The 22,797-nt window shown below is 38.4% G+C and overlaps 2 protein-coding genes across 6 annotated transcripts in view; one reads left to right on the forward strand and one right to left on the reverse strand.

The window, feature by feature from the left end:
• Positions 1–202: 202 nt before the first annotated feature.
• Positions 203–22,797, reverse strand: part of Herc3 (HECT and RLD domain containing E3 ubiquitin protein ligase 3) — a 116,050-nt gene continuing 93,455 nt past the window's right edge. For 4 of the 5 annotated variants that reach the window (XM_047565678.1, XM_047565680.1, XM_047565679.1 and 1 more), the window contains 3 exons: positions 5,182–5,365; positions 4,865–4,967; positions 203–2,865 (listed from right to left, as the gene is read on the reverse strand). In XM_047565678.1, the coding sequence (XP_047421634.1) occupies positions 2,657–2,865; positions 4,865–4,967; positions 5,182–5,365 (496 nt within the window). In that variant the 3' untranslated portion in view covers positions 203–2,656. Of the gene's footprint in view, positions 2,866–4,864; positions 4,968–5,181; positions 5,366–22,797 lie in introns of those variants that run through there. The other variant, XR_007110427.1, reaches the window with a different exon arrangement.
• Nap1l5 (nucleosome assembly protein 1 like 5) lies at positions 16,034–18,108 on the forward strand. The gene has a single exon (XM_047565684.1). The coding sequence runs from the start codon at positions 16,167–16,169 to the stop codon at positions 16,722–16,724; it is 558 nt and encodes a 185-aa protein (XP_047421640.1). The 5' UTR covers positions 16,034–16,166; the 3' UTR covers positions 16,725–18,108.

Raw genomic sequence — 22,797 nt, forward strand, 5'->3', positions numbered from 1 at the left:
TATTTCTGTCCAAATTTAAATATGATCAGTTTTGTTGCCCCTCAAAGTTGCCGTTTACACAGGTTATTAAATGTTGGTGAATGGAGCTTATTATTGGAAAAACTACTGTTCTTTACTACTTTAAACCCTCTATAAAATCTGGTAAAACAACACATCGCTGTTGTAGAAATTTATTGAAAATGCTTTTGTTGTGTTTCATACTCTTACAGCATGCATAAGTGGGCCAAGGGTCAATCACTGGATGAACAAGTCTAATTCATCTTCAATTTCTCTTCTTCCTCATCTCCATCTCCTTTGCACAGCTCTTCCTAGTTACACTGTTGCTACCCTTGCTGCTGTGAGCTGCTGTGTTTCTGCTTTAGTCCTTCCCATTCCAAATCTTCCAAATTTATACCATCCACATTTTCCTTCTTAAAACCAGGATCAGAGTCAGTTGCAGTGGTTAACACCTGTAATCCCAGCGGCTCAGGAGTCTGAGGTAGGAGGATGGAGAGTTGAAACCCAGCCTCAGCAACTTAGCAAGGCCCTAAGCAACTTAGTGAGACCCTGTCTCTAATAAAACTTTATAAATGGCTGGGGATGTGACTCAGTGGTTAAGCACTCCTGGGTTAAATTCCTAGTAACAACAACAACAACAAAAAAAAGGGCTCAGGTCACATGACCTAGGGGCTCTGGATCCTTGAGCAAATGCCACCCAGTTACCCACTAAAGTTCTAATGTGGAGCCACGTTCTCCCAGTCCAAGTCCCCCATCTATCTCTCTAGTCTTATTACCATTACTCCACTTCTTCTGATGTTCCTTTCAAACTGTTCCACACCCTTCCCTAAAATATGCTCCCGAGTGTGCACCTCTGCTGAGGCCTCTTCCTCTCTGGAAAGGACTTTTTGCTTATTACAACTTTCAGAAATCCCATCCCTCCTCCGTGCTCCTGCCCCTGCTTGCTTTATTTCTCAGCACTTGGTTCTACTTTCTTATGGCAGGAACCAAATTTCACCTTCCATTAGATTATTTGGGTATATGACCTGATGCTTCTAATGAAAGCAAGCTGACCATTCTGCAAGTACAAGAAGAAATAGTTTTAAGTTAAAACACCGAATTTATTGCATAATATTGTACTATATGCACACACATAGAAAATAAACATTTCATATAACTGTATATCTTTTTTTAATATTGTATTTATAAAGACTGAAAAACTACCAATTTAGCAATTGGAGTAAGTTTTAAAAACAAAAAGCAAAAATCCACAATCCTTCATTGAGATTTGAATCTGTATCACGGTTCATAAATACTTCATTTTATATAAATAAGTTTTTTCTCTAGTTACTAGGAATTTAAAATTAGGCTTACATGGGTTCTTTGATCATGTAGAATTCTCTTATCCCATGATGAAGAAGGTTGAACATGTCATTTTTGAGATACATATATTTGATTTAAACATAATCCCCTCAAAATTCCACTGTAAACAAACATTTCAAATGTGATAAACAAAAATTCTATCATAAAGAATGTCCTTAAGTCTTAACAATTAGGGAAGAGGGAAAAAAATCTAAATAGAAAATTTGAAATTTAAATAAAAAGAAAAAAAAAAAAAAAAAAAACAGCATGTATCCACCAGAAGGAGAAGGGAGGAAGGGAGAATTAAGTCCTAACAAAGAAGAGGATGCAGTAGAGAAGAGAGAAAAGCAAAGTAAAGGAGGGGTGAAAGGAGAAAAGAGAAGAAAGATGACATAAAACAGAGAAAGGGGTGAGAAATGTATTGTTTCTACTTTTCTTGGGCAATATAGAGACTCTGTTTAAAAAAAAAAAATTAACGCAACTTGCTCCAAAAGCTAGATAACGGAAGGGGTGGGAGGCCTATCAATTCATCTTATTGTCAAAGGGGCATGGCTGAGCAGTAAAACAAAATTAGGCTCAACTGCAACTTGAAGCTGCTCTGCATATCTTTAAGGAGGCCTAGGAAATATGCACAGCCATGGGAAGGTTGCTATTCCCTCAAGAACTTTATTTATTTATTTATTTTTTTAAGCAAGCTGTGTTCATAAAGGCTCCCGGAAATTCTCAAGAGCTCTGCTGAAGTAATGGATTCAGACTTGGCTTTGGGGGATTGGGAGTTTCTGAAGTAGTCCTTTCCTCCTGTAGATTCGAGTAGGCTGCAACAAGCCAGGGCATTTCCAAGGCTGAAGAGAAAGGAGGCAGTCAGCATGCGCAGTTAGGAAGGAACAGATCAGTCAAAGTCATTCTTATAGAGGAATGAGAAGTTAGGAGAAGGAAAAGGAAGCATTGTGAGGAAAGAACAGGCTGAGACAGACATTTAGGAAATGAAAGGTTAAAAGTCTACTGCCATTTTATCCAGCAGAATGCAACACATTCACAGGTAAAAAGAATACTGGGTAGTTTGGTTTAAAACAAAAACAAAACAAAATTCAAACCAACTCCCATATCAGAGTCAATTTTTCATCCTATCCCCAACCCCTGATTTTTGGACCAGGCTGTTAGCTACTTATAACCCCAGAAGCACATCAACCAGTTTCAGGATTCAAAAGTCCCAATCCACTTAGACAATAAAAAAATAGATCACTCCCCATGATTTTCTCTATAGACCTCAATGTGGACACTGAGGAAGGAAGGGACATCTAGAACCAGCTGGAGAGACTCAGGCCAAACTAAACCCCTCATAGTTATCAAGTGCCTGGGTCAGTCGTGCACTCAGAATCTCTTTGCTGCTGTACTTGGGGAGGTCAAGCAGGTTGTAGCAAGTGTGGGCCACAGGCAAGTACTCCTCCCCACTGGCCGTGGACTGGATGACGATCTGTAGGCTGGCCATGCCATAGATGGGAATCCGGTCACTGCCAGTCAGGAATACTGTGGGAGAAAGTGAAATGGCATTATCATTCTCAGCACTCTTGCTGCAACAGAGAGGATGGCATGACACCCTGTGGCTCCCATGGGAAGTACAATTCCATGCATGTGCCAGTATGTACCCAGAGGAATGATAAATGCTCAGAACCACCCTCAAATAAAAAATGTCATCAAACACATGCCCTCATAAACCTTATAAGCTTTCACAAAACCAAAGGAGAAAGGAATGACTGACATAGAAAATGAGGAGATGCCCTCAGGGGATATCAGGAAGACCAAGCTTCTATGACCTCAAGTCTCCTCTCATGCCAAGTGTCTGATGCCTATGCTGCCTTGCCGGCTGAGCTTCCATTTAGGATCTGATGTCCATGGTCTCCTTCAAAACTCAGAACTGATCCAGATAAGTCATTTCAATCTTATAACATCACTGTGACTTGACAAAAGTCAGGACAGGGGGTAAGGTGTGGCCACAAGAACTTGTCTTTCCCTCTTCCTAGTACAGGGTAACTTTCTCACAGTAGAAATGCTGGAAATCACTATAATGAAATCATCACTTAAGAAGCACTTTCAAATAACCTGAGCTGAGGATGTACAGACATTCTTGCCAAGACCTCCAGAGTTAAGAGGAATTTCCCTAAGTGTAATGGTTTCTGAAAAGCAAATGCCTTTCCTACAGAAGTCCCCAGAGCCATAATGAGGCTTCTCTTGAATGCTCTACCACATCCTTTAGCAGGTTTTACCCTGTTATCTAACTAATGTCCCTGCTTCTCAACAGCCCAACATAACTGGGCAGAACAGAGCTGGGCCTTTGGGAGAGTTCCAGTGTTAGATCTCCACTTCCTCGCATCTTTGCTCAATGACAGCAGCAGAACCAGGGCCTAACCCCTACACTACTACAATATGCTCATTCTTATAAAGCAAAACCAATTACCCTTTCAAACCCTATTTTTTGTTTTCTATGAATAAAAATTCTATACTGTTCATTGACTAATTTCTGACTTTGATTATATGTAATAAAGGGAAGATTTCAGCTATTTTTAAAAGGCCGAATTTGTTCATGTAAACTAACTTCATTTTCCTTTCCAAGAATATTACCCTTCTCTGATGTCCTCCAGCAAGTCACAAAGAACCATACAGTATATGATTCCTTTTATAAGAAATGTCCATAATAGGCAAATCCATAGTATAGAAAGATGGGAGGGAGCTATAAATCATACTTCCCCAGTTCCACCTACAAAGGCACTTAGCAATATTTTTTTAATTTTAATTTTTTGTTTATACTTAAGCAATGTTTTTTTAAAGGCTATAGATATAAGGGAGGCTAGTCCAAGTGACTTCATTCCCTAAATATAATACTTAAGGAATCACTTTCTCTTTTGGGGGGGCATGGGGGATCGAACCCAAGGATGCTTTATCCCTGAGTCACATTTTCAGTTCTTTTTTTTTTTTATTTTGAGACAGGGTCTCACTAAGTTGCTAAGGCTGGTCTCAAACTTGCAATCTTCCTGCGTCCACCTCCTGAGCTAAGATTATAGGCATGCACCACCACACCTGACAAGGAATTACTTTCATATAAAATAACTATTGCATCATTTATTCATCTGCTTTTGTTTTTTGAGATACCATCTCTCTCTGCCCAGGCCAGGCTCAAACTTCTGGACTTAAGGGGTCCTCCTGCCTCAGCCTCCTGACTAATTGCCCACAGGTGGGCATTGCCACCCCCAGCTAAATAACTATTTACTTTTAAAGCAACTGAAAAAAATCAATAAAAAGCTTTTTCCCTCCCTTTAATGTAATCCCTCCTTTTAGGCAAAAGATATAGATTAAAAATGTATGCTGTGCCTGAAATCACTGGAAAAAAAAAAAAATAACCATAAGTGTATTTACTTACTTACTCTTTACCACTTAGAAAAGTTAAATCCTACCTATGGGGTATATTTTCCTACACTATACATGAGACTAAAATGTGGACAAATGCCATACTGATATTACTGATACTCACAGAGAAATTTCTTCTTCTTTTCTAATGGAAACTCATGAAATGTTTCCCAGAATAGTTTCACAGTGGGATGTGTGGCTGAATAATCACCCTTGTAGATGGCAGTCTGTCCATAAAAGACAATAGAAAAAAAATTATCTTATAGAAGAACAATATTATAGTAGACATGGATATCATTTTCATTTGAGACTAAGAAATTGCTACCGAAATGCAGAGACCCCCAAATCATACTCAACTGCGGTATGCTCTCAAGGGAGACCAGGCCCTGGGCAATCTACCCAGGCAGCTGCTGGTTCAAAGCTAGCATCTTTTGAGCTTACCTCTTCTAGCTCTTCCCAGTTGTAGTTGCTGTTCCCTACCATCATGGCCCTCAGTTCTGAAGGCTGGAAGAGCTCAAGTACTTTGCCACCGCACACCTTTAGGAAGCCACTGGAGAATGCTGTGTACCATTCATGAACTGAGATGTGGAAGACATAATTCACATAGGCATCTACAAACTCCTGCCTGCCAGAAGACCAAAGAAACATAATTAGCTCAAGCCTTGTATAAGTTATGAAGTTGCCCTTCTACTCTGAGCTTGAGAGTGATAAAAAAATGGAATTCCATCAAGTTCTATACCAGGTGGCATGCCAAAGGCATTATCATGGAGGCCACCGGCCCTCCATGCCGTTCAGTTCTAGCCCTAGGATTCCATGGAATGTTTCAGGTGACTTGAGATGGGAAGGGGAGGAGGTCAGACAGAAAGAACCATGCTGCTGACTCTACCTGAGGAATTCCACTTTTTACCTGCTTAAAATTAGTTTAGAAAACAAAGACTTTTTCTTTCAAGCAGTAATAGTTGCATGGCAATTGTTCTAAGCCATTTCCCCTATCTTCAGAAACAAATAAAGCTAAACAACCTGACATTTGTATCCTTGTGTATTTTAAAAAGCAATCAACCTTAATATAAATGGCAGTCTGTCCAAGGAAGTCCAAAATAAAAAGTGTATTTCACAGAATAAGAATGACATTACAGAAGACACTGTACCATTTACATATGAGGCTAAGAAATAACTACTGAGATATAGGAGACCTCTAAATCCTACTCAACCACAGAAGTCTTTAGACATGACAATAACTTTCTGAATTCTGTAACTCCTTTCTTATAAATCCTTTAAGTATCTTTGGAAACAATGGCTCCATCTCACTAATAATGAAATGCAAATGAAGACAACAGTAAATTACCACTGCACCCATCAGACTGACATAAAAATCAGATGGTAAAGACATGGGGAAATGCGAATGTCATACACAGTAAAGGGGAAGATACACTACGAAATGATAAGAACCACATAAAGCTATTATGAAATAAATGAAGATCAACCAAATGAGAAAAGTAATGGCTATTTAATTGAAGCTTCCTCTATATCAAAGGCGTCATCCACTGTCATTGGTGTTTGTGAGAGACTCAAAGACAGGTAGAGAGGTGGGGAATGCTTTATAGTGAAAAGGGAGGCTGCAGGTCCACCTTGCCTGGAGGCTATTGGCATGAGGATGCTTAGGTGGGCTAACTAGAAATGGGGCATCCTTTGTTTGGGGTGCATATTTGGCTTTCTCTGACTGGCCCTACATCAGAAGTGGGAAAAAATTAGGAGAACTATAGGCTATTAATAAAATTCTGGCCATTCTAAGCTGATTGTTACAGAATTTATAGAGAAAGACAGCAATCAGGCCTTTTCTAAGCCTGACTTTCAGCAGGCTGGCTTCCTGGGCTGCTTTTGTAGATAAAAGTTTGGTTTCCTTGGCAGGTCGCTGCAGATTATGGGACAGAGCTCTACTTTTATATATGGCCAAGCCATTGTCCACATGTACATTCAGTTTCTTACAATACACACCATGACACGAGGCATAAACATTTGAGAAGAAAATTTGTCAATATCTACAAAAGTTGAAAATATAAACACCCTTTGCCCCAGCCACTCTATCAGCAAGGGACGTAATCCAGAGAGACTCATAAAAGCACAGGGATCCTGACTACAGCACCTTCTTATAGTATACAGAATTTAGAGAAATAAAACTAATATCCATTAACATGAGAATGGTCCAAGAAAAGATGGTATAGTCATATAAGAGAAACCATAAAACAGAGCACTTTCCTGGAATTAATTAGATCTGTATTTGTCAAAATGAGTAGGCTCTCAAGAGCAAGGAATGAAAAGCAAGTTTTTAAGTACAATATGCCAGCACTTATGTAAGTTGTTGTTTATCCCTAAAACGATGAGCTCTGCAGCTTACATCTGTGTTCCTTGGGTAGGTTGTTTATTCTTTCTTTGCCTTAGTTTCCTATCTGTAAAGTGGGAAGGGTAAGGAGGACATAAATCACAACACTGTTGTCAAAATTTGTTAATTCATGTGGAACAGCTTAGAACCCAAGCTAGTGTATAATATTTGCTTTGTAAGTCTTAGCAATCCTTGTCATACTATTTACAAATAAAATATTTTGTTTGTGGATATGAAATTATATATATGGTATGCAGAAACAAGCAAGTACAAAGTTTCAAAATCCTCACAGGCTTGCGGCCACTAAGATAAGTAATCTGAAATCTGTACCGCCACCTTGCTTTGAAAAAGGATCTCTTTTATCTCCCAGAAAACCCCCAGGGTTCTGTAGCCATAAGCTGCCTTGAGAAGTAAGTTGTTGTCTGAGTTTGGGGGGCTCTGGGGTATACTCCCATCTCAGACTACACAAATCCTCCACTGCACTGTCTAGGGAGGTAGCTACCTAGTGAATTCAACTTGTCCAATAAAATGACCATAACCTAAGTGCACTGTGTGCCCTATACTATAGAAGACAGTGTTGCAACAGGAAGGCAAACAGCTCAGCCAGCTACTTGTGTCCTTATACCAGTGCCAGGACAGAACATGGTTCCCAAAGACCATTCCCCCAAGTTGCATTCAGGCACCTGTTACTGACAGGGTTGGAAAGAAACACAGCAGTCCCTGCTGCTGACCCACCCACAGGGAAGCACTGAAGGGGCCTTGAGCAACTCTGTGGCTCCAGCTCTCACTCCACCACCAGATGTGTACAGCTATACCTGCCTCCCAGACAGGAACTGTCACTAAACCAGCAGAGAGGAACACCACAGTTCTGCTACCACCCCCACCTACACCATTTCAGCTGCTGCCCTAACCTACACCCAGTCTGACTGCACACTGCTGTCAGGACTGGGTGTGGGCACTACAGAGGGGGTGCTATGATTCCCACAACCTACTTTCCTCATGGAGTGTACAGACCAGTTTGAACTGGCTAGATGTCAAGTGCTTTAGGCCTCTCTCATCGCTATTTGGACTGCCAGTCCCAAAGACCTGGCTAACGGCAGAACTAGCATCAACAGTGCTGAGGAAACCCCCAATGCCCAACAGAGGCTACCACTCCCACTGTGGGAGTAGCACACAATGAGCCACTGCTGTCTGCATCACACCAGCCTAAGCTGCCAAAGTGTCCCCAATTCTTGCCTGACTTGCAGAGACAGTGAGTCTCTCCAACTCTGCCACAGTATGTACCATGCCTAAAGTCGTTAGTCATGACCAAAGAAGCTGTAGGGAAACTACACTATGGTGCCCAGCAAGAATCAGAGACAACATTGCCCAACAAGCTGCCAACTCAAGATGCATCTTGAGGAGAAAGTCACTGTCACAGTTTGGATGTTAAATGTCCTCAGGGTCCATGTGTTGAAAGATTGGTCCCCAGCTGATAGTAATATTGGGAGTGGTTAAAAACTTTAGGATGTAGGGCCTAGCTGGATAAGAAGGTCATTGGAGACGTGCCCTGGAAGGACATATTTTTCCCCACCCCTTTCTCTTTCTGCTTCCCAGCCACCATGAGGTGAGCAGCTTTGCTCCACCACATACTCTCTACCATGAAGTTTTGTCATGCCATGGGTTCAAAGCAATGGGGCCAAGTGACTATGGAATGAAATCTCTAAAACTGAGCCAGAATAAAGCTTTCTCTTTTAAGTTTATTTATCTCAGGTATTTTGTCACAGTGAAAGAAAGCTGATGAACACAATCACTAACTAAGAAGGCCACCCATAAAAGGTGGGATCTTTTATGATCTACCAGATGCAAAAATTTCAACACAGGAGCAGAAGGAATATGCAAAAGCAAAGCAATATAATGCCTCCAAAGAACATCACAACTCTCTACCAATACATTCCAAAAAAATCAAAATAGGCAAAATGCCTGAAAAAGAATTTAAGAATGACTGTAAAAAGTTCACTGAGGGGCTGGGGTTGTAGCTCAGTTGGTAGAGCACTTGCCTAGTGCACTTGAGGCACTGGGTTCGATCCTCGGCTCCCCATAAAAAATAAATAAAATAAAAGGTATTGTGTGCATCTACAACTAAAAAAATATTTTTTTCAAAAAGCACAAGCCTTTAAAAAAAAGTTCGATGATATCTAAAAATACAGAAGTGGCTTTAGAATTGGGTAATAAGAAGAGCACAGAAGAGTTCTGAGGAGTTTGATAAAAAAGGAATAGACTGCTCTGGAAGAGACTATTGGTAGAAATAAGGACATCACAGGAGATTCTTGTAAGGGTTCAGAAAGAAAAGAGAAGAGAGTTGTATAGAAGCTTTTATTGATCCAGAAAATATACTGTCATAAACAGAACGCTGCTAGAAATATCAATGTTGAAAGTACTTCTGGTGAAGTCTCTGATTAAAAATAAGCAACCTGTTATTAGAAACTGGAAAAAAAAGGCAATCCCTCTTATAAAGCAGCAGAGAATTTAGCCCACTGTGTGATAGTGTTCTGTGAAAAGTAGAACTTGTAAGCAATAAGTTAGATATTTAGCTGAAAAAATTTCTAATCAATTAAAAGATGAGACCTGGTTTCTCCTTGCTGCTCACAGCAAAAAGGAAGAGGAAAGATATAAACTGAAGAGGAAACTGCTAAACAAAAAGTAATTAGAAACTTGGAGGTTGGGAAAATTTTTAGCTTAACCAATAACATGTTCTGGACACAGGGCTATGAGTGTGACTGAACAAGGTTTTGCAACAGAGATTAGGCATGCAGCTCATAGATCAATGAACCATCTCAGCTGAAGTAAGGAATAAAGATGCAGGTATACAGGAAGATGTGGAGCCTTCTTGTATAATGTATTGGGCCCCCAAAAATCACATGGGAGACCAAAAAGGGTATTGAGAATTTCAAACTAGCAAAAACACTGTCAGTTTGGATCAAAGGGGACAGAGAGGGGACAAAATGAAGGAGAGCTGAGAGATTTCTGAGATTCTATAGGTAGGAAATGGACAATAGAGCTGTCTGGCTGTAAACATGCATTATGTTTTAAGAAAGGAGAAGAACGACACAAAGACAGTTCAGAGGCCATTGAGACTGCCACCACCAGGAGGGGCCCAGACTGAAGGAGCAGTGATGCCACTCCAGCGGGCCATCACTCTGATGGGCTGGAAGAGGGAGGATGGAGCCAGAGACCACTTACGCCTTCTCAAGCCTCAAAACCTAACTGAACTTTCACTGCCAAGTTTCAGACTTACGTCAAACCCATGACCCCTTCAGAATGGGAACGTCTACCCTATGTCTGTTCCACTGCTGTATTTTAGAAGCAGAAAACTGTGTAGCTTCACAGTTTAAAGCTCTTGAAGAATTTTGCCGCAGGATGAATCATACTTTGAGTCTCACCCATACTTGATTTAAATGATGTTCAGATGATGTATGACTCAAGGTTCTCTAGAGAAACAAAGCCAATAAGGTGGGCTGTGTGTGTAATTTATTATAAGGAGTTGACTCATGCAATAGAAGCTGACAAGTCCCAAGATCTGCAGTTGGCAAGTCGCAGAGGTAAGAGAATGGATGGTATATTCCAGTTCTAAGGCAGGAAAACACTGATGTCAATTCTTTCCTATTTGGACCTTAAACTGATTGGATAAAGACCACCCATATTAGGAAGGGCAATTACTTTACTCAATCTCAACATTCAAATGTTAATTTTATCCAGAAATAGTCTCATAGACATAACCAGAATAAGAATTAGCCAAATATCTGAGCATCTCACTGCCCAGTTAAATTGGCACATACATAGTCAGCCATCACAAAAGAGATTGTGAACTCGGAGTTGATAAAATGGGTTAAAGAATGCTGGAATGGGGTGAAGATATTTTGTGTTTAAGAAGGACATGGTAGCCAGGCCTGCTGGCACAGAACTGTAATCCCAGCAATGTGGGAGGCTGAGGCAGGAGGATCACAAGTTCAAAGACAGCCTCAGAAACTTAGCAAGGCCCTAAGCAACTCAGTATCCCTAGGTTCAATTTCCAGTTAAAAGAGAGAGAGAAAAGAGAGAGAGAGAGAGAGAGAGAGAGAGAGAGAGATAGAGAGAGAGAGAACACATGAATTCTGGAGATCTAAAGGATAGAGGATCATAAACTTTGTGTCCCAACAAATTCATATATTCAAGTACCAACTCCCTATAACTCAGAATTTCCTGGGAGATAGGATCTTTATAGAGGTAACCAAGTTAAAATGTGGTCATTAGGGAGGGCTCTAACATGATATGACTGGTGTCCTTAGAAAAAGGAAAAAATTGCACACAGATACACACAGAGGAAAGACAATGTGAAGAGATGAAAGAATAAGGCAGCTATCTGCAAGCAAGAAGAGAGCTTTGGAACACAACGATCCCTTCACAGCCCTCAGAAGGAATCAATCCTGATGAAACATTGACTTTGGATGTCTAACCTTTACAACTATTAAAACAATAAATTTTTGTTGTTTAGGCCACCTAGTTTATGGTAATTTGCTGCCGTATCCCTAGCAAAATAATGTATAAACTCTAATATCTAACACATCAGTTAGTATTGCTCTCAAAATATTCTCTTCCTTAATAATGGTCACTAACAGAGTTTACTAGGTACTAGTCTTTGCAAGAAGTTCTTGGATACACATTATCTCAGACAATATTCAAAACTAACCCTTTCAATGAATTTTAGGGTGTGAAAATTATATCTCAATAAAAATACATAAAGAAATCAAGAAAAAAACAACTCTTTAAAGTTGACTTGATCATTATTCTAATTTCACAAATGAGTCTAAAACAAACAACTAGCATATGGGCAGGGGCAGAAATTGATGTCAGGTGTCTGACTATAGACTTGTATTCCCAATTACTCCCCCACCCACCCTTGCCTTGCTTCTTTTCATTTCCAGTGTGACAGCTGCAAGAGAGTTACAATATGTCAAGATAAAGACTTCATAGCATAATGGCTCATCTACACTATTCACAACTGTTTGTTACTGCAGCACCAATTATGCACTAGACTCTATAAAACCCATCAAATGAGATAACTCTGAACAAGTTGACTTAAGTTTTAAGCAATGTGCTAAAAGAAAAAGTACTACATATACAGCACCAATGGTTTTTAGAAGTCTGAATCTGAGCTAGGGGTCTTTTAAAAAGCTTATCAAGTCAATTCTGAAATTTAGACAGAAATGCAAAGGAACTAGAAAAGCCAAAATAATTTTAAAAAATAATAAAGTTAAAGGATTCATTACTTGATTTTAAGACTTATTATAAAGCTACATTATCAAATGTGGTACTGTGAAAGAACAAACACAAAAAATGCAACACAAGAAAAAGTCCAGAAGCATATTCTCATATGTGAGGTAAAAAGGCAGGTTTTAATTAACTGGTGATGGCTCAACAGGACATCCTATGCAAAAAAAAAACATGAAAACCTCACATCTATGCAAAAGTTAATTTAATATGCATCATAGTCTAAATATGAAACTTAAAATCATAACACTTTTAGAAGAGAACATAGGAAAAAATCTTTATGGCCTTGAATTTTGCAGAGATTGCTTAGTCATGACACCAATGACAATCCATAAAACAAAAAAAATGAACTTGATCAAAAGTTTAAAAATTCTGCTTTCAGTTACAAAAATTCAAAGAAATGCCATAGGCTAGAAGAAAATATTTGTCAAATACACATGTCATTAAAGGACTTGCATCCAGAATATATGAAGAATATTTAAAACATAATAAATAGGTCTGGGGTTGTAGCTCAGTAGTAGACCACTGGCCTAGCATGTGTGAGGCACTGGGTTCAATCCTCAACACCACATAAAAATAAATAAATAAAATAAAGGTATTGTGTCTATCTACTAAAAAATAAAAATAAATAAAAAATGTTTTAAAACACAAGAAATATAAAACAAAAAAACAATTTAGAAAATGGACATAAGATTTAAACAGATACTTTATCAAAGAAGATAAAAGTAATGGGCCAGGGACAGTGGCACAAGCCTGTAGTCCCAGCAACTTAGGAGGTTGACACAGGAGGATCACAAGTTTGAGGCCAGTCTCAGAAACTTAGGGAGACACTAAGCAACTTAGTTAGACTCTGTCTCAAAAAATAAAAAGGGTTAGGGTTGTGGCTCACCCCTGAGTTCAACCCTCAGTATAAAAAAGATGTGTTATAAGCACATTGAGAAAATACTCAGTATCATTAATCATAAAGAATACCATTACACAGCTATCAAATTAGGGGAGAGAAATCACTGACAATACCAAATGCTGGTAAGATGTGGAATAACTATAACTCATAAATATTGCTGATTAAAAGGCAAAATGGTACAGCCACTTTGGAAAACAGCTACTTACAAAGTAAAATGTACATTTACCATACAACCCAGCAATCCTTCTGCTAGGTATTTTTAACTAACAGAAATAAGAACATATGTGCACATCGATACCTGTACATAAATATTCACAGCAGCATCATTCATAATTTTTAAAAACTGGAAACGCAGATGAGAATATTACTCAATGAAAAGGAACAGGTTACTAATATACATGACAATACAGGTGAATCTCAACACATTATCCTAGTGAAAAAAGCTGATCATAAAGGTTTACATGATTCCATTTTCTGACATACTAGGGAAAAAAAAATTATTGACAGTAAACAGTTTTAGGAGCAGGGAAAGAGCTACAAGTGAATGGCGGGGGTTATAGTTACTGTCCTATGTCTTGATAACAATAAGTCATGCTTACTTAGCTACATTTGTTTGTGAAAGCATCCTCCAAAAGGGTGAATTTTAATGTATGTAAATTATACCTCAATAAAACAAACTTTTAAACAATAGCCTGGCTTAACACCAACTTTTAAGATCTGAAAAGGAAACAAACATCTAAAATAAGTTAATCAACAGATTTCACTAAATTGTTTTTGTTGTTGTTGTTGCTGTTTTATTTTTAAGTCTCTCACAATTTCCATACTATAAGAATAAGAAGGCCTACTTCCTGCCCATTTCTGTCAATTAAATAAAAAATGCATTAATAGAATATTTTGTTTTTCTGATTCTAAGTTTGATATCTGCAAAAAGAGAAAAATCACTCCAATTCTCAAGGTGGCTGCAGCCATCAAAAAACAATAAATAGAATGCTTGGGTGAGAGATAGAGTACACATAGCATCAGCCAACCAAATGTAAATGCATAAACACATCAAGTTCAGTCAAAGCTAAGACTGAAATTTCAGTCTTAACAAATTCTCTTAATAAACGGTAACAGGGAAGGGAGAAAGTAAATTCTCTAGACAGAATTAAGAAAGTAAAATAAGGGTTAAGGTTTAGCTCAGAGGCAGAGAGCACAATTAGTACTGGTAAAACCATGGGCTCAATCCCTGGCACCAAAAGAAGGAAAAAAAAGTAAAACAGATGATAGAAATCACAAATATATTAAACAATAAGAATATCTGCTAATGGGAATAACATTGGGCCTTTTATAAATGTTTACTTTGGGAAAGGGTCCAAAGATGTCTGTTTCTGAAAGATTACTAGATTTTTCTTTTGCATGTCAATGCAATCATTTTGTAAACCATTATAAGGTGCTTGCTCCAAATCACCACCAAGTGATTTACATATTAATAGTCACAAGAACCAAAAGATGGAAGGTGATTTTCAAAATTCATTGCTTAAAGCTTCAGCAAGTCCAAAAAGCACTTAAATCAGTAATGAAAATGTTCCTAAAGAATCATATACAACCACAAGAATGGGATCCTAATTAGAATAAGTTATATTCCACGTACGTATAATATGTCAATATACACCCTACAGTCATGTATAATTAAAAAGAACAAATTTTTTAAAACAAAAACATTTTTTAAAAATTTTTAAAAAGAATCCTTGTACAGATCATATGCCTACTATGCCTAAATTTTGTGTGCAAATCCTTGTTCAAGAAGCTCTGATTTTGGTTATAAATATAACAGGGTAAGAAATTAAAATGCTACTCACTTTGCTATCATAGAACAAGAGTTCACTGTTTAAGATCTTTTTAAAGGTTCTCAGATACAAAGCACAAGCTAAGATCCATAGAGCAGTGCTGAACTGTACTGTGCCTTAGGGACAATAGCTCTGTGTGTATACACACAGGTACAGCAGTACAAAACACAAATCAAGAGGGTCAAGAGGAGGCACTCTTCCTGGGCCCCATGCTTTAGAAAGCTTTATTTATTTATTTATTCCTCCAGTTTTATTCCTCCCCATAGGCCACTGTGTGGAACCTTCTAGAACACACACCAAGATACTGGAGCTCTGAGTTTCCACCCCAAAAATTCCAAAATCGCTTTCAAGACCATCCCGTGACTACCTTGTCAGGAGGATGAGATGTGAGGAATGGGGAGGCAGCTGGATAGAGAGATGTGGTCCACACACATACCACAGGTCCCCAAATAGGGTAGAAGGGAGCTGGCTCTTCCATGCTTTCCACTTTGCAGACATGAGTTCGTAGGATTTAAGACATGATTAAAGCAGCCTCGAAGAGGCTACCAAGGCAGACCAACACCAGCTATGGGGAGACGCAAAAGCTGACAGGTGTACTCGCAGATGCACCCATGGGACTGGATAGGAAAAAGAAGCGCATCAAAAACAGGATGCGGCAATACGCAGTTCCTGGAAAAAGTGCCTCAGGCACATGCTGGCATTTGCAGTCCAGTTTTGCAGAGAATAGGGGGCAGGGATCTGCGTAAACTGGAAGCTGGGTGTCCAATAGGCGGGTTTTGAAGGCCCAGGAGATGGTAGGGTAGCAACAAGAGGAATCTGGTGCAGTATGAGCGCACAACCATCAGCTGATAGCAAGGAACCAGTCAAGTGCCGCGATTTAAAAGGGCGGGGCCGCGGCCGACGTCACCGCCGCGGCCGTCGTCACCCGCGACTGCCGCATCCCATCCACAAGATCTCTCTGGAGCAGCTCGGGTGCAGGGCCTCTGCGGGAGCCAGCCTAGACCTCTGCGGCAACTCCTGTATCATGGCCGACTCGGAGAACCAGGGACCTGCGGAGCCCAGCCAGGCGGCGGCGGCAGCCGAGGCGGCAGAGGAGGTAATGGCGGAAGGCGGTGCGCAGGGTGGAGAGTCTGACAGCGCGGCTGGCGACTGTGACAGCGCGGCTGCTCAGATGGCTGAGGAGCCCCAGACCCCCGCAGAGAATGCGCCAAAGCCTAAAAATGACTTTATCGAGAGCCTGCCTAATTCGGTGAAATGCCGGGTCCTGGCGCTCAAAAAGCTGCAGAAGCGATGCGATAAGATAGAGGCCAAATTTGATAAGGAATTTCAGGCTCTGGAGAAAAAGTATAATGACATCTATAAGCCCCTACTCGCCAAGATCCAGGAGCTTACCGGAGAAATGGAGGGCTGTGCATGGACCTTGGAGGGGGAGGAAGAGGAGGAGGAGGAATACGAGGAAGAGGAGGAGGAGGGAGAGGAGGAGGAGGAGGAAGAGGCTGCGGCAGAGGCTGCTGCGGGGGCGGCAGCACGGGCGAGAGATGACGATCCCCATGCCGAGGTGCCTGATGACGCCAAGAAATAAGAGGGGCCAGAGCTCACCAGAGGAAAGTCGCCGAAAACAACAATCTATTTTTTTCTTTTTCTTTTAAATATTGCTGGACGGTAAAAGGCTCAGGTTTTTGACCAAAATACAATGTGAATCTATTCTGACATTCCTAAAATAATTTAAATTGATGCAATTCGATCCTGGTCAGCCCTTTCAAATTTGACTTTCATTTTGAACACAACAAAGATATCAAAAGATGTGAAAGAATGCCAAATTAAGCTTAAAATTGTTTTTTCATGATCTGTGAGGACTGAGATTGAGGCTATAAAGGGTGTCAGCAGATGTGAAGTTAAGTACGTCACTTTGAAGTCCATTCATAACACGATCATTACTCTACCCATGAAACACCCAAGCCAAAACTGTACGCATTCTCAATGCTTAATTCTTCTTTAGTCCTGACATTTCCCAATGCAGAGAAAGTGAACCCAAGGAAGACGTCATCTTTAAGACTTTGCTTTTGCAACCCCCCCCCCCCACATCAGCTTTACACTTCAGAGGAGAGACGGTGAGAGACATGTGGAAGAAGCCTGCGATGGAGATCATGAGACTACTGTTAACGAGGCCAGGAAAACTGCCATTTCGAGTTTTGAAAAAATGTTCTGAATATTTGAATCTAGAGAAAAACGTGGTTCCAAGAAGGAGGGTGTATAACCTGTATAATATTGTCAACATACGTATTCATTAGTTACAGTTTCATGTTTAAGTGTTTTCTTGGTAGTGTCTTTATAACGGCGTAAAAAATACCCCAAATGTTTTAAGTCACTTTACCTAGAATTGTAGAAATATTAATTTACTTGAAAAGATGTAGAATGTAGCAAATTCTGTAAAGCATGTGTATCCAGTGTTATGTAGTTTGATCCTTGTGAAGTCTTTGTCATGTAGCTTTTAGGGTGTAGCTGTGAAAATCATCAGAACTCCTCACTGAAGCTAATGTTTGGGAAAAAAAATATATACTTGAAGAACCAATCCAAGTGTGTGCCCCCATCCCCAGCTCAGAAGTAGAAAGGGTTTAAGTTTGCTTGTATTAGCTGTGCCTTCATTATTTTGCTATTTAAATGTGACATATTAAATATAAAATGGTGCATACTCAAATTTTACTGCTTGAGGATAGACTGGCATACAGGAAGGATTTTTGGGAAGAACACATTTAATGTAAAGACTCTTAGCTTCTTTGTGGGTTTTGAATTATGTGTCAGTCAGTGATCTATAAAGAACATAAGCATAAAGTTGTTTACCACTGTGGTGTTAATAAAACAGTATTTTCAAAAAAAGACTTGGTATTCTTACTGCCTATTTTCTCACCTATAAAAGGGAACAGTCCCTTCCTCATAATTATTTTGAAGAACAAATGAGTTAATACACATAAAGCCTATAGAAGAATGAAGTGCTGGGGTAATTTTCAGCTATTATCAATATAATTACAGAAAATTTAGCCCTCCCCTCCTGTTACAAAAGGGGATAACGTAGCCATCATTATATCCCTATTTATTATTTATTATCAGAAAAGATTTTGCATTTAATTCTGAAATATAGGAAATTCAATAAACTTGATTTCTTCAATATAAAATCAGATTTTTATTTCCTCTCAGAAAGGATAATATACTTTAATGTGATATTATGAATGTATAAAAAAGGATATTTCAACTTTATATTTGGACATTCTGAAGAAACAAAATAAAACAACAAAAACTAGGCTCTAAAAATTTTAAAAATCAGATGCCAATCTCTTCCATTTCTCAAGGGTTAAAATTATACAAAATCTGTTTTTGTAGAAAATGGAAGGCAGCTTTGACCTGTTGCTAATGACAACAGTTAGTACAAACACCTAGGGTAATGTTAATCTTCCCGATAGCCAGATCAAGCAAAAGAAAATTAAAATAATATATTACATACGTAATGATTATCTTAATCATGATATTTTAACAAAGCAAAGAAAAACTAATAAAATTCAATAAATTTCTAGAGATAAGAAATAAAATTGTCATTTAATATTTTTATAGACCCAGTAAAAAGCAAAAATGATTAAAATACTAATAAAGGGTCTACTTACTGGAAAAAAAATTTTTGCAAGCATATGTTTTTTTTATATGAAGAAAACCCAAAGAATCAGCTGAAAAACTATTAGATAATCATCTGATGAATTGCTCTGGCTATCAGATAACACAAAAATAATTTTTTGCTAAAAATGATCAAAACATGGGAAAGGTTCTCACAGTAGAAATAGTTAAATCAAAAATATTCCTACCAACTGATAAAAAAATTATGTATTACCTATGTGAAAAGAAGAAACACAGGCCTTCACAAATGTAACGTGGGCCTTTGAATTATAAATCACGAAAATGGCAATTCTTCCCAAATTAACCTTTAATTTGTCACAATTCAAATAAAAACTCACACTTGATGTGGAACTTATTAACATATACCCTTATGCTTTCTCATAAAAATAGCTAGGAAAACTCAATAATTTAGACTTTTACAGATAAAAATATTTTTAATTGAAGAAAATACATTAAATATTTATCATGGACATATAAAGTCTACAAGTGGCATAAAACCAAAAGAAGTAATCAATATAGACAGGACAACACAAAAATTAGGAAGTTATAAAGATTTAAACACATATACTCAACATTGTCAAATGCAAATAACTGGAAATAAAAACTGTAAAATTCAATGTGGTTCATATTCAAATCTATATTTCAATGTAGTTAAAAAAGGCTAATACCCAATATAACAGTTCATATGAACCATATGAAAAGCAGGTGCTTATAGAAATACATAAAAGGACATAAGTAGATTGCTTTAAAAGAAGGAAATGATACTGGAGTGGAAAGACACATTCCTATACAGCAGCACTAAGAGAAACAGGGCTCTGGCAAGATCTAGAGACACAAGTTCCCTGCTGTGTGCTCTGACCAGTAGTCTTTCTTTTATAAGGCTTTTATAAGGTTCTTGGGTTTTCATTTCTTCCAGGACACAGGGATGTTTATAATGCCCTTCATAATGCCAAGTGGTTCCCACCATTTCCTAACTGGGTGATCCTGGAGTATTTATTTGATAGCTTGTCAGGCAGCCTTAAAACCTGCAAGTTAACAGCTAGCAGGATACCCTCCCTTCAAGGCCACTCAAATACCGTCACTCAATAAACCATTTTTAACCCATTTTAGGCCAAACTTAGTCAACAAAGCACAAAATTAATAGCAGAAAGAAGGGCAGCATACATTACGTGTACAACTGCAGCATTCTGATGCTTACTGTATAAGCAGGGCACAGCAGCTCTCCCTGCCTGTGAATTTCATACACAGATACATCTGCATCGGACACACACGACACAAATGCTTTTTTCTTTCTTTTTTTTTTTATTGAGGTGAAATTCACTTAATGTAAAATTAGTCAATTTAAAGGGAAAAACTCAGGGGCATCTCACACATTCAATGATGTTGCAAGGATACCACCTCTAATTTGTTTTAAAAAATGTTTAGAAATAGACACAGCAGAAAAAGGGATCAATGCTGTACAGAATATGTAAAGTATGCTATGTGTGGAAAAAAAATAATGAGACTGAATTTCTTATCCATTTTTTTGGCAAAGAAAGAATACTACAGTATAAGGACTGAGTGACATGGAGATTCTCACACTGATGATGTATAAAACGGTATAATTCATTAGCAAAATCAATTTAGCAAAAATATCTGTCAACAAATTCAAAATTCACTTCATCCTTGGAATCTTATTAAAAAACAATTTCAAAGGCAAAAACTATACATAAAAGATGTTTGAAATATTCTTACTAAAAATGTTGGTGAGGGGAAAGAAAAAAGGGGAATAAAAAAACACACAACTCAAATATCCAAATAAAATAACACATTAACATAACAGACTATACAATTACTATTAAAATGTCCATAAATATTTTGAAACATTTTAATACTGTATAAGCACTGTCTCTATACCTGTAAAAATTCAGACATTCAATTTCATAAACATATAGTATGATTTTAATTACACCAACCTTGTTTTCAAAAAATTACATAGTCTCCCTGAAAGGTAAAACAGTAAACTCTTCACAATAATTTTTCTTCCTGGGGGAGAGAGGTGCAGCAACTCTGGAGCCCCAGCCTCAAGCTCTCAGTGGCAGGCAGTACGCTGATGCTCATGGAGCATAAGTTCTAAGCAGAACAGTTGGTTTTGAATCCTGGACTTACAGCTGTGTAACTCTGACCAAGTGACCTATGCCTCTGTGCCTCAGTTTCCTTATCTGTCAAGTAGGGAGGCTTAGATGTTAAACACTTAGAATAGTACCTGATATGTGGTAAGCACTCAGGAAGTGTAACTGGCATTTTAATTATCTGCTGCTCCTATAAAGTCCAGTGCAAATATAATGCAAACCTTACAGACTGCACCTCTCACATACAATCATGAGAGGTCAATTGAAGTCCACTAGAATCCTAACTTCAATAGATCTTAAGGAGTAAGAAGTGTTTGTCATGCATGAGTTTTATTCACAGGTGCCCTTTGGAGCATTTACCTTAATTAAGTCTAGCATTTCTCAATATGTGGTTCTTTTACTATTTATTGTAATTTTCTCCCCCACGCCCCTCATACGGGGGAAAAAACAAGAGGACAGCAACTGCAATTAATTTAATTGTATCAAATCAAAGTAAATCTGGGGGCATCTACAGCAATATGTGAGGAGTTTTTAGTGGTAACAACACTGTTATAACATATGAGAAATACTTAAACATGAGTAGTCATGTAATACAGTATTATCTAGATGTGACTATAGCTGTGACAAGATTTAGCTATGATGAAGACACCAGCATTAGACACAGATATTCCTTTACCTAGATGTCTATAACTCGTTTGACTGTGTAGCTCTTTTCCAAGGTTAGAAAGCAATTTTAAGATCAAATGGAATGGAATAAATTATGGATCTAGAATTGGTATTCCTCTAGCATTGTCCTCCAAGGCACCCATGACAGCAAATACCTTACTGTTAACAAAAACAGCTTCAGTGCCAGTAGTATCTGTGTATGTAGTTGCCTAAATTAAAAATCCAGCAGGTATTATTCCTATAGTTTTTTCATTTCATTTTCTTAGTCATATAATACAGGACTCCTGGTGACAAGATTATGGCATATAACAGGCAAAGGAAATACAGCTGTAATGACTAATTCTCTATCACATAAATCTTTCTTACCAGGATCTCAAGGTACTTTGCTGATAAGATTTGTTTTGTGCAGCGTAAAATGAAATGGGAAGAAAAACTGCATGTCCTTTTTTTTTGGCTGTCACTAATGATGACTAACTAAGTAGTGTGGCAGTAACCATATTAGGTTCTTGAAAGCTGTTCAACAGTATTATGGGCTGAATGTTTGTGCTCCCAACTCCCAAATTCATATATTGTAACACTGCCTTCCAAAGAGATGATAGTAAGAAGTGGACCTATGGAAGGTAATTTGAATCAGATAAAGACGTGAAGGTGGAGCCCTCCGGAATGGGACTGGTACCCTTATAGGAGCCTTGAGAGCTTGTATCCCCTCACTGCTCTCTACCCCTTAAGAATACAAGTAATTGGCAGTCTGCAATCCAGAAAAGGACCCTCACTAGAATGTAACTAATGCTGACACCCTGATTTTTGGACTTTCAACTTCTAAAACCATGAGAAATACATTTCTGTTGCTCATAAGCCACCCTGTCTATGGTACTTTGTTACAGCAATATGGACTAAGATAAACAGATAACTCTGAAAGCAATAGGATCTGTTACCAAGTGACACAGATATGTAAGCAGTGACTAACAAAGTATGGATGAGCTCACTGTGTGCTCAATGAGTGCTAGTGACCCTGAAAAGTCAGAACCTAAATTTTTACCTAACACAGAAGTGGTTCCATATGTTAATCTCAAACATAGTGTATCGGAATCCCCTCTTTGCTTGGCAATATGTAACATGACCACACATTTTATTGTACAAAGACTTAAAACTTTTGAAAACTATTACTTCGTAAGTCATGGTAACAAAGAAATGGAGTTTTATTATACAAGATAA

The sequence above is a fragment of the Sciurus carolinensis genome, chromosome 10 (genome assembly GCF_902686445.1).
Source record: "Sciurus carolinensis chromosome 10, mSciCar1.2, whole genome shotgun sequence".
NCBI classification, from domain to species: domain Eukaryota; kingdom Metazoa; phylum Chordata; class Mammalia; order Rodentia; family Sciuridae; genus Sciurus; species Sciurus carolinensis.